This window comes from Chaetodon trifascialis, chromosome 10 (assembly GCF_039877785.1).
Source record: "Chaetodon trifascialis isolate fChaTrf1 chromosome 10, fChaTrf1.hap1, whole genome shotgun sequence".
In the NCBI taxonomy this organism is placed as follows: domain Eukaryota; kingdom Metazoa; phylum Chordata; class Actinopteri; order Chaetodontiformes; family Chaetodontidae; genus Chaetodon; species Chaetodon trifascialis.
Window position 1 is genome coordinate 17,870,590 of NC_092065.1, and position 18,096 is coordinate 17,888,685.

At 43.5% G+C, this 18,096-nt stretch overlaps 1 protein-coding gene across 1 annotated transcript in view; it reads right to left on the reverse strand.

Annotated features, from left to right (window-relative positions):
• b4galnt4a (beta-1,4-N-acetyl-galactosaminyl transferase 4a) overlaps positions 1-18,096 on the reverse strand; it is a 138,947-nt gene that overhangs the window by 83,901 nt on the left and 36,950 nt on the right. Inside the window, exon 2 of the mRNA XM_070972057.1 lies at positions 6,506-6,618. Within this exon, the coding sequence (XP_070828158.1) occupies positions 6,506-6,618 (113 nt within the window). The remainder of the gene's footprint in view (positions 1-6,505; positions 6,619-18,096) is intronic.

Genomic DNA, 18,096 nt, shown 5'->3' on the forward strand with positions numbered 1-18,096 from the left:
TCCATATTAACAGCACGCACCCAAACACGCACACGTACACACACACACACACACACACAGACACACACACACACACACACACACACACACACACACACACACACACCCACATACATGGTAATATGTATGTGCCAAATACCACAAGGGCAAAAACACACCTTGCTCTTATCCTTAGTGTCACACTGTCAGGCAAAGGGGTAACCACCTGGAGCACACACACACACACACACACACACACACACACACACACACCCACACACACACACACTTTGTGGCAGTGTAAATCTATTGCAGGTTTCATCTTGAAAAGCAGGTGGCCAGAGAGATTTTCCATGTCTTTCAAAAAAAAATAAAACACCCTAAGTCGGCTCCTGTAATTGCAAACCCTGACACACTGTCAACTATTTAAGCCGCAATTTTAGTGATTTGCAGGCAAAGAAAGAAAGGTGCAGAGGCAAACATTTGCTGCTCAGTCGAAGCCTTTCACAGAGGCAGCGAGGAGCGTAATTACTTCCCCCACAGAAGATCCTGCTTCTCATCTTCTCACCTCTCTTTTCTTGTGATTTTTTTCGTTTCCTTCCATCAACCCATGTCCTTCCTATTGTCTGTCCTCTCCTTTCCTCCGTCCCATCCTTCTCTTCTTCCCTCCAGTGAGCTCAGACTAACGCTTCCTGCGTTTTCCCACTTTCTACATCCGTCCGACAACAAACGAGGGTGGAGCTGGACACATTCTTTTATCAGACACCAGCACCCTCTTCTTCTCTGCTCATATCAAGGATGCCACTTTGCTCTTTCTCTTCTTCTATTCTATTTTTAAAAGAGCAGGAGGCGGAAATAGCACGGAGATGAAGGAGTGAAAGTGTCATTTATGGACTTAATACGTTGTGTGCTACAGGTCTCATATAAGTCCTCCCTAAATTCATTTAACTACCAATATAATATGTGTTTGTGTGTGTGTGTGTGTGTGTGTGTGTGTGTGTGTGTGTGTGTGTGTGTGTGTGTGTGTGTGTGAACAGGTATTTATCACGTTGTGGGGACAAAAATCTGTTTACACAGTCACATTGTGGGGACTGACCTCCCTTATGGGGACAAAATGCAGGTCCCCTTAAAGTAAATCATTAAATTTCAGGGTGCAGACTGAGGATAGGGTTACGGGTTAGGTAAGGTTAGGTTAGGTACAGGGTTAGGAATAGGCAGATAGTGGTTATGGTTAGGGTTAGGGTAAGGGTAAGGCTCCAGGAAATGAATGTAAGTCTATGTAATGTCCCCACAAGTGATATAAACACAACGTGTGTGTGTGTGTGTGTGTGTGTGTGTGTGTGTGTGTGTGTGTGTGTGTGTGTGTGTGTGTGTGTGTGTGTGTGTGTGTGTGTGTGTGTGTGTGTGTGTGTGTGTGTGCATGCGGGGTTAGTGTGTAAATCCTTGTATCTCTGCTGGAAGCCCCGGCTGAGTGTTTGTACTGCTCAATTGCAATAAGGTCATTCCATTTTCTTTTAGTCTGTCTATTAATTTTGAGTGCACACAGCCTTGGGGGCTTTTCTGTTTGTTTTCATCCGTGCCATTTTTGTTTCATTGTCTAAAATGTCCAAAATGGCAGCTTTAGTGAAGTATTAGTGCAGCACAAAACACTGGAGGAGCTTAACAGAGGAAGGGAAACAAGGAAGAAGTGCTTCTGTCCCCCTGACCCATATTATAGCACATTAAACACATTAAATCATCCTTTTCTCTCTCTCCCTCTCTCTCTCTCTCTCTCTCTCTCTCTCTCTCTCTCTCTGTGTGTGTGGGTGTCTCTCCCTCTCTATCTCTCTCTCTTTAGACACACACACACACACATACACACATCTGGCGTTGAATTTTGGCATTTTCAAGTGAGGCAGCGATCTCACCGGAGCGGTGTCGCATCAACCGAGGCCGTCAATTATGTTGCTTTTGCTTTGGGTTTCCTCGAGATGCTGGTGCTGAATGAGCAGCGCAGTCCAGAGAGATGTGAAACAGAGTATGCCGAGCACACACGCACACGCGCACATACACGTAGAAGCACACACACTCAGAGGTCAAACAATGCTGGAACAAAGAGCTGGTAAATGGGAATAAATTATAGATGAAGAGAGATGTTACTATAGAGCTGAGCACAAAAGTCTTAAGGGTGAGCCGTGTTGGCACACACACACACACACACCTATGAAAGGACAGAACACACTTCTTGCAGTATTATAGATAACCGTAAATGGAGCTCAGTCTTACACTCGACTGATCATAAATCCGACTAAGCACCTCCTGCAGCAGGCCAATTCTATCTCCTATATTGTAATTGTGATGATTTAGAGCGTGTTTACCATCCAAGTATGAACACAGTTCATCTAAGTGATCATTACTCGAAGGAAACCAAATCCATCAGCCGTCGTTTAGGGAACAAATGACTAAGAGACGCTATTAAGATTCATAAGGAACATGACGTAAACTTTCTGACACATTTCTAGTGACTTCAGCAGAATGCTTACAGCGCAGGCAACTATTGGAGCTTCGGCGCACGAGACTGATTCACCCCGAGAGCTGCTTTTGCTTTGACTGTTACAGAGGAGAAGCCCTAACGCTATCAGGCAGGTTTAGAGTTTAGAGGGCCGTTCAGAAAAAAAAAAACCCTGCCGGCTTCCCTTCATGACTCTTATCTCTTCAAGCACATTTCCTAAAGCCTTCACTTAAATCGATTTTGAAGACGACTGCATTTTATGGAATTAGATATATCGTCTTCTTCTTCTTGGATGGTACCCTCGGCTAGTCGACAGCCACGCAGCGTTATCCGAACAATTTGGGTTTTAACTTTGACTGTGTTTGGGTTTTAAACTCCCACAGCCGCAGCTTGTGTGTGGCAAAGTGCTTACTGTGTGTACGGTGCAGTATGTGTTTGGGCGAGAGCGATGTCTGTCTGTCACTGATACAGATACGACAGAAATCAGCCTGACAACTGTGATACGACACAGTGAAACATGTCTGACAGACACATAAATATATTGGTAAAAATTACCTGCAGTTAGACATTTAAAATCAGTTCTTAACTATCTTGATAGAAGCAGAAAAACTGACCAGAATAAGGGCTGATCATTTCTTTGAATTAACTGTACTGTTACTTGTCTAGTTCATCTGAATTCATTCCACATGCACAAGCTTCTCAGGGACTTCCTTTACAGCTCGGTGTAATGATCCTCTCTGGCAGGCAGAGAGGTGAAAGCTTTTTATTATCAAAATACCAATAGGTAAATCTGATACATCTCATTAATCTGTATCTGTCTCCATCCCTCGCTCCACAATGACTTTGATATCAAACATTGAGGCACATACTCGGTGAACATTTAATTACCACACATCGTCTGCCTACGCCGCCTGATTCTTTGGCACCTCAGGTGGTTTTACAGATACATGGGCCTAAGGCAAGATACCATTTCAAGGCAGACAGGCTGTCAACATGAGTGGCAAGTGCTGGTGCAGAAACCTGGTCGACTGAGGTTGAGGAAAAGGGGGACCTATAATAAATTGCCTGCCTCAAGGCCAAAAGATGAGTGTAAATCTTGAGAGTAATAAAAGACTCTCTTTACTTTACCAAAGCCGACAGAAAACAGCTAGATAGGATTTAAGAAAAGAGAGACAGGTCTGACACACCCAGAAAGATACAGAGACTGATTTTCTATGGTTTTCAATCTCATTCAGAATCGACTGTAAGCCTGATGATCACTTCCAGACTAATACAAATTAGCAAGATATTTCTCTTTGTTGTCCATTTTAGCAGACTTTCAGACGGGACTGCAAACACAGATTTGGAGAACTGGGCTGTCAAACTAATGACAGGCGTTCGTCATGATCCGTGTTTTGCAGGCTTTGTTTTTTTGGAGGAATGCTTGATAATAATCCTCATTTGGACTGCTTGTTGAAAGCAACAGGAGCTTGTCATTTCAACACATAGTCAGAGCCAATGTACTCCGCAGGTCCTGCGGTAATTGGGAATTACCTGTGGGTCCAAAATTGCTGTACTTAACCCTAAAATCCGCCCACTGTCAGGGGAAATAAGAGCCGCTGTGTCAGATTGTCTCAGTGGTTTACTGCTGCATGTACCAAGTGCTAATGATCTCTGGAGGTGGTCCAAACCTGTCTCTGTTTTCTGCTGTGGGATATAACTCTGCCTCAGTGTTCATTTCATGACTATTGTGTAATGACAAAGCAAATCAAAAGTTATATCAGAGGTAGATCAGAGCAGCCACCTCAAAGCACTGGCTGTTCTTCTTTTTAACCAATCATTTATCTGCAAGTACAAATTCTCACTGCCTACACGCATCTTTCTCATTGGATAATTTTTTTCCTCAGGTTCATGTGGGGAACTTGTTCAAATGCCAGCTTCCAGTATGTAGGATGAGTAGGTCAGACACAGGACTTTAAAACAGGAAATCAGGGTTCAAAGGCCAATGTGAAACAAAAAGTCAATGCTAACGATAACTAAGCCTTAAAGATGGCTGAGCTTGGTTAGGTTTAGGCATCAAAACTAGTTTGGGTTTGGGAAATGATTATGTTCTGTTGGCTATGGACACCTGGGTGCTAACAGCATCTGCCTTTAAAGTTAATATAGCTCAAGGTTCTTTGTGAATTCAGGGCACATTAGCGACTAGCTTGCTTTGCTCTGTGAACATATTATGAAATATAACAGAGCCAAGCTTACAGCAAACATCTACTCCTTCTAAAAGTTGATTTATGATTTGATGATAAACAGACTAACTCACTTGGCAAACATTCAACATAATTTGGCATTCATTTTAGCTCCATGTAAAGTGAATAAACATGATGTTTTCCAGATAATGCTCCTCTGCTTAACGATGCAGTTTACACATTTATATAACGGCTGATTTAATGAGTCAGAGTTCTGCTGAGTGACACGTGAATGAGAATTCAGCAGAAGATATAAAAATATACAACATAGAAAAGGTCAGATAATAAACATCATCAGTGTATAATAGCCAATCTTCTCGACAATTCATCACAAGGCATGGTGACAGAGGGGCCCGTCACAGGCCGATAATTTTACCATGACATCTGTGCCATCAGTAATGTCCGGTAAGATTGTGAAACGCACCGAGGGCATAAAGGATGGTTGTGTTGTTGATGAATGCGGAAAATAAATATGAACTGTGAAGGAAATGTGACTGTATTGCACTTTATCATACAAACTTTAGGTATTCAGCTCATATGATAAAGAAGCTCGGTAAGTCAGTAAAGGCCATAAAGAAGGCTCTGTGCTGGGGACTGCTGGAGCACCTGGAGCTGCTTGTTGCCCACACTGCTCAACATAATGCACAACACTTCACATCCCCTGCATGACCTACTAATCAGACAGAGTGTTTTCAGGTGGAGGCTTCTTCAGCTCCACTATGGAAAGTCATAATGCACTAATGCTGTACAGTGACTCCCTCCTGCGCAAGGAGAGGATCTTCTGAGGGACTCTGCACATTGGATGCTATTTTTTCCTGAGTAACTTTGCACATTCCACTTTAATTTGCACTGTGAGAGCTCTACCTCATCTTAATTCTAATCCATTTTATATATATATATATATATATATAATCTAGTACAGTAGTTTCTATGCACATGTGTATATATTTTAAAATAGTGCTTAGTATAATCCCGCCGCAGGTTAGCTTAGTGCAAGTTATGTGTGATTTGTGATAAATGAATTGCTGCCAAAACACATTCTCAGCCAAGATAAACACATAGTTCAAGACATGATACTAGAACAGTCAGGACAAATCATGACTATAATATTGAACAGTTATTAAAATGATTAAATCTTGAGTAAAACAAAACAAAAAGACTAAACCGTGACTTTAAACCATCTACAGTTTCCAATAAGCGATGAAAACAAACAAACGCTGCTCTGTCTAATTTCACATCTCTCAGCTATCGCAGAAACAAATGCTTGAGGAGGAGTCTTGACCGCATGATGTATTCACAATATATTGTGAACCATGGCCTCTCGGAGCTGGGAACATTATTAAAATGCAGCGCTGTGGGTGGGGTCACGAGGCCGAACTGTAGATGGGTTTGAATGAGCAAAAAGAAAAGTTTCAAAACAATAAAATCGGATCACAGATTCTTAAATGTCTCCTTGCCTACATACGCCAATTTTATATGCACTTTAACTTGTGTCTAGTTTATGTTGCGTCGTCCTTTATCTCTTTTCCAATATGGAGAGGGAGACAAGTGCCATTCAGGGGCACCAGCAGAAAGGAGCATTAATCCCTGGGTGCATAGGGCCCAAAGTTTTTGATGATAATTAAGACATAGGCTGTGATTGTTTGAGCCCTGGTGAGCTCCTCTGCATGCACGCGCGCACACACACACACACACACACACACACGCACACACACACACACACACACACACACACACAAACAAGCAAAAACCTCAGTCATGCTTAGTCAGAAGGAAGTGGGTGGGTTGGGTGTGTGTGTTTGTGAGGACTCACGGCAGCCTCGTCCTCCCTGCTGTCGCTGGTGTCCTCACTCTTGTGGTGGCCGGCTGAGGAGCGAGCGTCCCTCTTACGGCTGGCGTCCGTCCCCTCTGTCTGTCTGTCTCCATCTGGGCCAAGGTGAAAACATGGACAGAAAGCCAGCAAGCCCCATTATCATCACTATTGTCGTTGTCATCATCAACCCTCATTGTCATCATCCCCATCCCCCATTTTAATCATCATCATTATTAGTATCACTGTCAATCTCTATCATTATCGTCATCATCTACAGCGTAATTAGAATTATGAATATCTCCATCACCAGCATCATCGTGGTCAACAGTAATTTCGAGCTATCACTCATTTTTCTTCCGACCGAGCCTCTCTACTGTAATCAAACCCAGATAAAAGTTTCCGGAGAAAAAGGAGATTAAGCGGGAAAAAATGTAATTGGAAAAGCGAGGAGAGACAAGAGAAAAGGCATTCCGGAGGGGAAATGTGAAGCGGGGGGAGCGAAGATGGGAAAAAAGAGGAAAGTGATAGAGAATCGGAGAGACGTAAAGAATAGCTTTTCTTCCTGCGAAGTGGAGCTGTTAGGATGCTGTCATGCAACAGATGGATTATGGGAGTTTTGCAGCACAATGATGACAGTTGCCTAGTTGCCTTGGCCGAGAGAGAACAACCGGAATTTAAATCCACTCATTATGAGTTTGTGCGCACGCGCACGTGTGTGTGTGTGTGTGTGTGTGTGTGTGTGTGTGTGCGAGTATGTGTTTTTGTGTGTCCGTCACAGAGCATATGGTCAAAATTGCCACCTCTCCGCGCTGCCAGCAAAACACCCGCACACACACATACACACACACTGTCATGGACGATCAAACTGGAGCACAATTCAATACAGAGCAGTAACAGGATATTCAACACTTTATGAGAGCCTGGTTATTTGGAGTTACAAGGAGTGAATGGATACTCATAAGGTTTCCTATACGGGTTTTTACCTCTACGAGGAGTTCATATAAAAAGGGAATCCATACGCTATTCACTCCAGACTCTTTTTATTTGTATTGCACAGGATTCGATCCCATTTGGCTGACATGGTTCACGAATGCACAGCACTGCTGCAGCTTGGATGGGCTGCCATAAAAGGTGGCGCCTGTGCCACTGACTCCCCCCATAAAAAGCAGAGTGGGGGTGGTGTCCCAAATGTATTACAGTGAAAACGGTTCATTACTGTCTGCTGAGCAGGGGTGGCTGGAGTTTACATGCATGCATGCACAGACGGACGTGCACCTTTTCTCCTCCACACACACACACACACACACACACACACACACACACACACACACACACACGGGGATGGATTGTGATTAAAAGAGGGAATGGGAAGAACGGGTGGTTATAAAGCATAATGAGAGCTAATGGTTTTCCAATATGTCCCCTTAACAATGAGTCTGAGTGGGCTGAATTAGATGGGGCAGGGTCTGTGTGTGTGTGTGTGTGTGTGTGTGTGTGTGTGTGTGTGTGTGTGTCAGGGTTAAGTTGCAGGGAGACTGTCAAGGAGAAGAGAAAAGACGGATAGGCGTAGGCTATGTGTGCATGAAAAAAACCCGACTAAAAATAACATTGAAAACTCACAAAATGAAAATAAACTGCAGCAAAAGTGAAAGTTTCTCTCTTGTATAACTTGCTCTGCATCTCCTGAAAGTCTCGAGCAGACATAATCTGAGCTGATGATTTGTTTTCCTCATTTCTCTGGATATCATCTTGCCTGTCTCCCTCCATTCCCTTAACAATTTCACTGGTTCCAGACAACTGTAATAAAAATCTGCTTTGATCTGAGAAATCATCCTGTTGCTGCATAAATGAAACAGAGGAGAAAATTGCCATGTTCACAATGCATTACCTTCGAAACTGTATTCCCATCTTTCTCTCTGGTTGTATCAGGGTGCATTGTGTTGTATGTTTTCAGACTCCCGGTGTGCACTGGAAAGGTCACCCCAACCAAAAAAGAAAAGAAAGGAACAAAAAGAAAACAAGATGCTAGCCGATGTAAGTCGAGGAAGCTTTCAGTGGGTGCCATTTCCATGCCCAGTAAGGCCATGTGAGCCACAGGAGCTGTGCTGTGAAAACCGCTGGTCGGCAGTCCAACTGGACACGGACGGTCTAAGAATGTCCTCCGGGGTCGATCAAAGCTCCATCAGATCAAAGAGCAAACACCAAAGAGTAGCCGTGCTCAACTTCGTCTCACTTCAAGCCTGACTTTCCTGCTATTGTTGAGCCAAAAATAGGACACTTCTACCTCCAGCTTTTGATCTTACTATGCAACTAAAACCTCTTTTGTAAAAGCTCAAAACGTAGGTTTCCGTATTGACGTGTGTCTGAATGTAAATTACACAAACATGGCATGCACATACATGTCAAGATACCACAAATATATTAAAGGTGCCATATCTTGGAAATGCATTTCGTGTTTTTTAACAGCCATCGAGCTAAAGACAAACGGCGGTGTGGCTGCTGAGGGCGGAGAGAGGTAAGCTGATTGGCCCAGAGCTGGTTGAGCACCACCAAGTGTTGGTGGACATGTATGTTACGATCCGCATGCAGTCCTTTGAGCAAAGCAGAGCTCTTGAATTGTGTGCAGATATATTTTGCTGATTGTAGCAACATGAAGAGTAATATTACCAACCCGACCCATTTCCTGACATATATAAATGTATTCTTAGGGATCCATTAGGCCGGTTCAGACCCTGGTAATATTGCTCTGCATTTTGTCTTATTATATTTGGGTTTGTAAAAAGTGCATTTCTGATAGAGCTGTCCAGGCTACTGTGTGGTGCTAGCACATCCACTGTTCCCTATGCAGCTCCTCGGGCTTTCTATCATCCACACCATTAGAGAGACCTTGTCTGGACCTTGAGGAGGAGGAGGAGGAGGAGGAGGACTGGATGTTACCTATGGCCCTCAGACTCTGTCACAGTTTTGACAGAGTCAACAGACATGATGTGAGTTACACAAATGTCCCCACAGGTGTGCATGCATGTATCACACTGATGCTGTCTAATTCAGTGTCTGTACCTTTTCTGTAATGTTCTTGCAGGCTCAGTGGCAGTGATTATCTCTTGGACAGTCTTCAGAGAGGTGGAGAATCTGAGCCGTCGCCACTGAGGCTCTCTATTGTCCTCGCACAGAGTATGGTAGGTGTAATGAGAATGAGTCACAGAAGCACAGGATATAACGATGTAGAAAGAAGTATTTTCAGTTCTCATGATAATCCACCTGAAAATAGATCACGCTAAAATAAACACACTAGACAATCATCAGGCTGGATCAACTCTGGAAGTGATCCTCATAGAAAGCCAATTGAAGAAGGGAAATAGTTAAATGTCAGTAACTGCGCTCAGATCGCCAAGAAATGAAATACATAGACCGCTCTAACAAGCTGTTGCACAATTACAATGGGCGGATCACTGACACATGTTCTGTCATTTTGGTTTCCTCTGGTCATACTGTGATCCGCCTGACATTAGTCCTGTGATCACCACACACCGACGCGCTTCTGCTTCACTCCAGGCCACATTTATTATTCTGTTGTTGCCCTACATTGTTGCACCTGAAACAACATGATGATGAATCTGCCAGGTTTTACATATTATTTGAGTGATGTGCCGAAGCTCATGTCGGATGAGGTGACAATCACGGGAGACCTTAAAGGCCTTAAAGAGACAGGCACCGAAGCGGCGCCTTCAAGAAGAGGGTGAACAGAGGTGCTGCAACAACGGCCAGTATGAGAAAAACAACATGTTCTTTGAACATTAAAGCATGACAAATAGCACGAGAGCTCTAAATAAAGGATATGATACTGTAATTAGAGTACAACAAATGACCTAAAATAACCGCAATGTTAAAAAGAAATAATACTATAATTTCTTTTTCATTTATCTTTCACTTCATTTTGCTGTTTATTTCTGTTCTTCCTCTTGGTAAAAATACTGCATGAGTCACTGCATGAGTCAACTGGCAGCATATCTCCCCTTAACTGTTTATCTGAAACTATTATGAGCAGGCAATGCACCGGGGAGCAAGGTGAGGCTTCCCTGTGCCTCGCCTCATTTCTGTAAATGATCTCCTTAAATATGAATGAGCACGCAGAACACAGAAAGCTCATATCAGTCCTACTTGGAAATCACTGACAACTTCGAGACTTCAAACGAAACACAACAAAACCATCTGCTGAAAATAACCCACTGCGCAAGATAACATGGTTAAAATACCTCGTATTTTGTGAATAAAAATGGACACTACTCATAATGACTGCCACCTTAAAACACAATGAGATGATAGGAGCAGGTTGTATTTTTGCATGCAAAAGGCATGTTCAAGCAGTATAGATGGTCAAACTGACAGCCAAATCCATCTGAGCTTTCTTTAATACCCCCAATAACAAGAAAGAAAAGATTAACAGCATTAAAGTTTGGCAGAAAAAAAATCACCTATGGAAACATCAGCCAGATGACAGCAAGCAGGCAGCCAACATTACGAGGCGAACTTCAACAAAGAATTCACTTTCAAATCATTTCTCTTCTTCAAGTCCCTCGAGCATTGTCTTTTGAAGTCTGAGGAGGAAATTTTGGGGCTGAACTTCTTTCCCGAGAAAATAAGAGTTCCTAAGCACTAAAAGTACAAAATGTGTGTCTGCGCCCTGTGCAGAGCCTCAGAGACATTTCCTTATCAAGCGAGGTGTAACATGGACATAACTTTCTGCTGCTATTTATATTACATATAAATCATTAGAGCCCCGTTCGCGGTCTCTTTTTATGAATAAATGTCGGGGAAAAAAAAGAACATTCCCCGCTAATATATTCTTCTAATAAACTCTTCAACAATCCCAAAAGGAGAAGATAATGAGAATGGCAAAGCACTTGTAACGCGTGTGTGCGTGTGTGAGAGAGAGCGAGCGAGAGCGCGTGGACAAATGTTCAAACATTCTTTGCCAACATATCCCTGAGCACTCCTTAACGCTTTTAAAAGATAAGTTTGTGTATGTGTGTGCGTGAGCGTACGTGTGAGTGTCCTGACTAAATGTATGCATGCGTGCGCGGACACATGCCTGCGTGGAGCTCGTCAGATAGGAAGTCTTGGTCATGAATATTACTCTCTGCTGTCAGGAAGTAGGGGTTTGATGAGCGAATCAAACGGTACTGTGGAAAGCGAATAAGTCATACAAACCTTTTATCCTATGCTGGGAGTACGAAACCATCATCTATTGTTCAACTATTGTTGTCATTTACTCATGGACACCAATACAAAGTAATAATAATAATAATAATGAAACTGTATCTGCAGACTAAACTGTAGCACCTTTCATACACGAAATGCAGCTCAAAGTGATTGAAACTAAGAAATTGCATGAAAAAAAGAGAAACAATATCAATGGAAAATAAGATGGAAAAATAAGATAAAGATGCATTAAAACAGGGATACAATGCCTTAATTAACGTAAATTACAATGGAGAATAAACCCTGCTTGATAATAGTAAACAAAAGATAAAAATAAGGATGAAAATAGAACACAGAGAATGTCTGTGACACAATGACACAAGATGGGAAATACAACCCGCAGAAAATTAGCCATAAAATATTGTTAAAAATAGTTTCAAGAGTTTCAGGTCAGTATCAGGAAAGTCACAGTTAGCTGAAGGCTCAAGTGACAAAAAAAGAAAGAAAAGAACAGGGTGCACTGAGAAACAGGCATTCACACTCACACACACACTCACACACACACACACAGTGTGCAGCAGCCGTGAGGTGTGGTTAGTCTGGCGAGCCGTAGCAAGTCACAGTCCCTGGACTGTGACGGGACTTCCTCAAGCCTCAACGCGGACTCTAATGAAGTAATGAAGAGCAGACTGGCAGGTTAATGGAAGCCAATCGACTACGAGCTCTGCCACCAGCAGGAGACCAGGCGGAATACTAATCACTTAGGAGCTTCCTCTCTTATGTTCTGCCTAATCTGTTCATGTCCCCCGGTCCTAAAACTGCACCACTATTCACCGTGCAGATAAGACGGTGGTATGCAACCCCTGTGACAGAGGACAGAGGTACAGTAGTGACAGGTTTTTTTGGAGTATTTTGGAGATTACGTGACAGTATATTAAAAGCCACAATAAACAAAGGGCTTATCCAAGGTTGATGTGGGTGTAATCTGTAGATAGACACAAGGAATGGGGAAAACTTTCTCCAGCTTCCTCTACTTTTGAGTAATAAGTTCACCTTGCCTGGTTGCCCTTTGAAAGCTAATGATATTCTAAACTTCATAGCTTTCGGCGAACTACAGCTGTCAGAGCTCTCATCTCCGCTGCTCCTCTGACAATTTATATGCATGTGTGTATTTCAGTGTTTGCGCGCATATGCATACAATACGCTGTATGAATATGCGTGTGTGCGTTGTGTTTCTGTGTCTTGCTTTATCTTTGAACAAGACTGACAACAACTGCTGGGTTTCGCTGCAAGGCGGTGCTCCACTGTATGTTAAGTGATAGACAGCGTGGTGATACAGCAGAATGCTAATCACAGAATCAAAGAACTGAGTGCAGCATGAGCTACAAGAACAGCAATGAGGGGAAGTTAGGAGAGAAAAGATGAGAAATTGGAACATTAAGGAAGAGATGCAAAAAAGTGAGATGGTTGTGTTGGAGGTAGTTTGAACGTACGTGACAAAGTTCGGCATTAACACGTTAGGTAATAATAATCCGCTCGAGAGCCCTCAGGATCTGTTCCGTGTAATAGCCCCTCTGGTAAACTAGGGAAATAAAAGCACACAGTCTAACAGCAGCTCAGAGTGGTTGTAGAGCAACGCCAACGGTCATTATCACAATTCATTTGCCAGTGTTATCTGAAGAGCGGCTCCTACATGGTCTCCTTTGAAAAGGCGCAGTCAAGCACACTTAATGTTCGACATTAAAGGAGAACTAACAGAACGCAAGCAAGGCAAGAAATGCTTGAACTACATGCTTCATGGTCACAGATACACACGTCGCTCATGTCTAGAAAGCTTTTCGCTATTTTAACATTATGTAAAATGTTTGTTTTATCTAACCAAGCCTGGTTAAAAAATATTCAATTATACAAACGAAGATTCTCAAATTTTAGAGACCTCACACGTAGAATGTTCAAAAAATTTATTATGATTAATCAACTATAAAGGAAGGGTTAAGGTTACAGTTTAGGGTTAGGGTTACTCATAAACTCATCAAATTATCATATTAAGCAACTGATGTAGGAGTCAAATATATTTCAGAGGTGTTGGAAACCCTCGTTATTTATTTTGATCCATGCTGACTCAACAGCATCTTGCGCTACCCACAGACTTTTTAAGCAATGGTTTCATACTCACCCCATATTCAATCTCATCCCAAAGATGTTTTGTTGGATTGAGTCCCAGAGACTATGCTGGCTACTCATCGTTTCTGTAAACACTTTTCAGATTATAAAGAGGCTTGCTGTGATTCTCTCCTTGCTAGAGGTAATCATGTGGCAAAGGGTTACTGGTAAGCGGCAATTCTTTAGTTTACAGGAATTCAAATGAAGCTCAACATCTGGTATCACGGGGCCTAATTTGTGCAAGAAAATACTCCCACACAGTTACCACAAGCCTGTTTCTTTGACACAAGTCAGGATTGATGGATGACTTGGTGATGTAAATCGCTAAAGATTGCTAATTATGCGACCACTCTGTTGCTCTCTCGCCTCAGATTGAGACCCAGCACAGTCTACTGCTGTTGATGAAGTGAATTCAGACATGTCCTGTTGTACTGAGCTGTTGCATACTTGTGGCCTCCCTGTTAGCCATCTGCCTCTGACCTTCGTCATTGCCAAGGTGTTTTTGCCTGCTTTAGTGCAGCCGACGGTACGTTTCCCTTTGCTTTATCATACTAAAATCCCAGGGGGCCAGCTGTTTCTGAGATGCTGAGACAACCTCTGGCACTGGAACAACCAATCAAAGTTGCTTAGCTTATCCATCATGACTGCTCTAAAGTGTGGTTTAACAGCAAATGAGTCTCTTGACCTTGTCTACAAAGAGTTGTGCTGATTTGCTGTGTGGAGGAGGTGGCTGTTTTGCTTCACGGAGCAAGTTTACCTAATAAAGTAGCCAACAGCTGAATGTAAGCAGAAAGAGCGAGTGGAAATGATGGATAGACACTGAATACTGGGAGAAACAATAAGCAAGAATCGAACATTGAGACATGGAAAGAAGGTCTGGAAGGATGAACAGACCAAAAGGTTACAGAAGAATGCACAGCAACAGTGATCAGTGTAAATTATTGATGGACTGATCTCCTCCACTCAGCGAGTACACTGTGACTCCAATCCGGTGACGTAGGCAGTGCTCCCTATGAGCTTGCACCAGCAGTCGTGGGAGAACGTTAAATACACCTCTCGCCTCCTCTCCCCCTATTGGGGAACGAGATTAAAATTGCATAGGACGACAAAACAAGAGGCTGCAGCTTTTAAGAACACCGGAGTGGGCGAAGGACGGGGAGATTAAGTGACAGAGGGACCGGGGTGCAAGGGTGGAGAATGCGAGAGGGTACGGGGGAGGAGATTAAATTGGAAGTCAAGGGGGGGACCGGAGACTGTAAGAAGAAGTTGATTGGGATACAAGGACAGGGGTCTGTGAGAGAGACGTAATGAAGGAGCCAGTTCTCATCAGAAATACGGCCGTTGACGGATGCTGTTCTTGCCCCAGCTGCAGAGGCTCGGCGCGTTTCAGATTGATGGCAAAGCGACCCTCAGACAGGTGGTTTATTGCAGCAAACCTCTTGTATCTGTTGTAATTATGATTGGAGCACTGGCAATGTAGTGTAAAGAGCAAGAAAGTCCCATGTGATCTTAAAAATGTACTGAAGTTTGTTCACGTACGTAACAATAGCGTACTTATTTAAACGCATGATCTTTTCCAAAACCTAACCAAATACCTTTGTTGCCTAAACCTAAGCAAACTACAAAAGTTTCACAATGTTAATGTGACGACCAAGGTCCGGTACTACAAAGGTCTGCCTTCACCGTACTGGCCTTTTGCTAGGACTCTCCAACAGTGATATATGTTGTTATGGGAGTCACCATCAATCAAACTATCCAGTCCTTTAGGTGTGAGGATGTTGTGAAACAAGAGGGTGTAATCAAATGGCGAGAGCCTTCCATTTCCCAGTAGCTCTTGTGTTCGCTCATTCAATCATTACTTAGTCAGCCATTCACTGATTCACTTAGTCACTCACACCCTCCCTCCCTTACCCTATCCCCCCCTCTCTCTGCAATGCATTTCCAATACACTTGACTGTGTGCAGAGCTAATAAAGTTTTACAAGCCTCATGGCTTTTTGCTCTGCAATCAGGCATGACGTTACAAGACGTGGCTGACACAAGCCAATGGAGGATGTTAAACTGATGGGCCAGTATAGTTTCTTAATGACACTTTCCGAAACAACAGCCAAGCATTTGTGTGCACACATATACAGTATATACACAGGGTGGCATGGTAGGGGGCAGCATAAGTGTAGCAGGCTTCACTGGGGCTGTGCTGGCCAAATGGAGCCAGCTAATTATAGCAAATAAACTGCACTGATCTGTGCCATTAGCCAGTCAGTAATGAAGCAGAGTGGAGGGCTGCTGTGAAACTGATGAATAGGCCCTGGCTCTGAGTACTGCACTCCCTGGCCTTTAGTTCAGCTCTAACAACACAGCCTTCTGAGGAAAGCGAGAGTGCATTAAGACAAGAAGTATAACAAGGCTTTAGAGATGAGATAAATAGAGAAAATGGGAGTCTGAGAGGAGCAAGGGAAGGAGAGAGAGAGAGAGAGAGAGAGAGAGAGAGAGAGAATTTGAAGGGATAAAAGATAGAAAGCGGAGCATGCAGTAAGGAAGAAAATGTGATTGTAGGCCTGCAGGATGCCTAATGTGCTGTAATATGGGTCAGGGTCAAAGAGGTCCCACTCTCGGACCCTCTTCTGTAATGTTTTGCACTCCACTAATAGCTCACTGAAGCTGCCACTTAGAAAATTTCAAATAACAAAAAACTAAATGTCTTGGATGCAGACAAACATAAAATCAGAGCTCCAGGGCCCAGCAGCGCTAATAGACAGCCTGAGAGAAAATGGACCCTATTGCATTGCCAGGCCATGAACATCAACGTAGTATCTGAACAAATGTGAAAGACAATCTACGGCCGTTTATGCGTCTCTTTCACTACTTACCACAGTGTGGAAAGTGAAGAGTTCCATTAAGCATTCAATACATCTACAAACAGAAAGTCAGGAGGTGCTTATCTGTCGACCATCTGCGCTCCAGTGACGTTTATATCTGACTGATAGATGTTTTTAGGGGCTAGTTAGCTAGGAACTCATATTGGACAAACAGTAAAAAAAAAAAAAAAGGAAAAAAATGATAAATTTCTGCCACTCTCCCATCTAGTTAGTATTTGGCCACAGGCTGCTGAGCAAAGCAGCCTGATCCATCCGCGACCTGCCAGCCCACTCGCCCTGCTCACCTCTAAATGGCTGTCTGCCTCTGCCCATCTCCTCCTGCTGCTTAGTGCCCAAGGTCTCTGTGAACTCCACTGGCTGTCTACCGGCCTTTAAGGTCTGCTTTGGCCCCGCTCTGGGTTGCCATGGAAATGCAAGTGCAAAAGGGAAGCATTTCCATCATGTTCAATGACACAATATATAAAAAAGGAAGTGCAGACTGAAGCTAGAGAGCCAGAGAGTGAGGCAGAGAAGAGGAAGCTGCAGCAGCCGCTCTCAGAGTGACAAACGACACTGACCAAAGTGGGTGGACTTAATCCAAGGCCACACATGCACGCACACACACACACACACACACACACACACACACACACACACACACACACACACACACACACACACACACACACACACACACACACACACACACACACAACTGCTGCATGTGGTATAGAAGAAATACAAGTAGCATAAACTCTCTAGGTGCCTTGGTGTGCCTGTTCATTGTATGTGCATCATTATGTATCACCAGATAAAGGCTAAGTATCCAGAGTTCTCGGTCTTCAGGGTGTTAATTATGCCTCTGTAAGTGCAGAGATACACACCATATGTGCACACACACACACATACACACACCATCCCATCAATTCTGGTGACTTTTTTTCTTTTTCATTTCCTGGACACTTACCCTTACCTTAACCCAAGTGCTTTAGGTTATGAGGACTTGCGCTTTGTCCCCATAAGGAAGGCAGGTGTAAACAGATTTATGTGCCTACAACATGAGAAATACACATCCACACACACCACCAGGCAATGCCCACGGTTGCCAGTGACACCCAGAGGCAGCTGCTCCAATCACAGTGGAGGAGATAAGGAGGCGACTCTGAGCCGCCGCAGAATCACAACTGTCACAGCTGATGTGTCACCGGGGAAGATATTAGAGTGAGCATGCAGGGGTTGCATGCTTCCTGAGCCATTGCGCTCATTAGCACACATTTGTAAACAAAGAAGCAGAGGCGGAGAGGGCCTTGGTGCTAAGCTAATGTGCTGCCATGATGGTAGCAAGAGTCAGGCCTGATCAGCGCGTCTA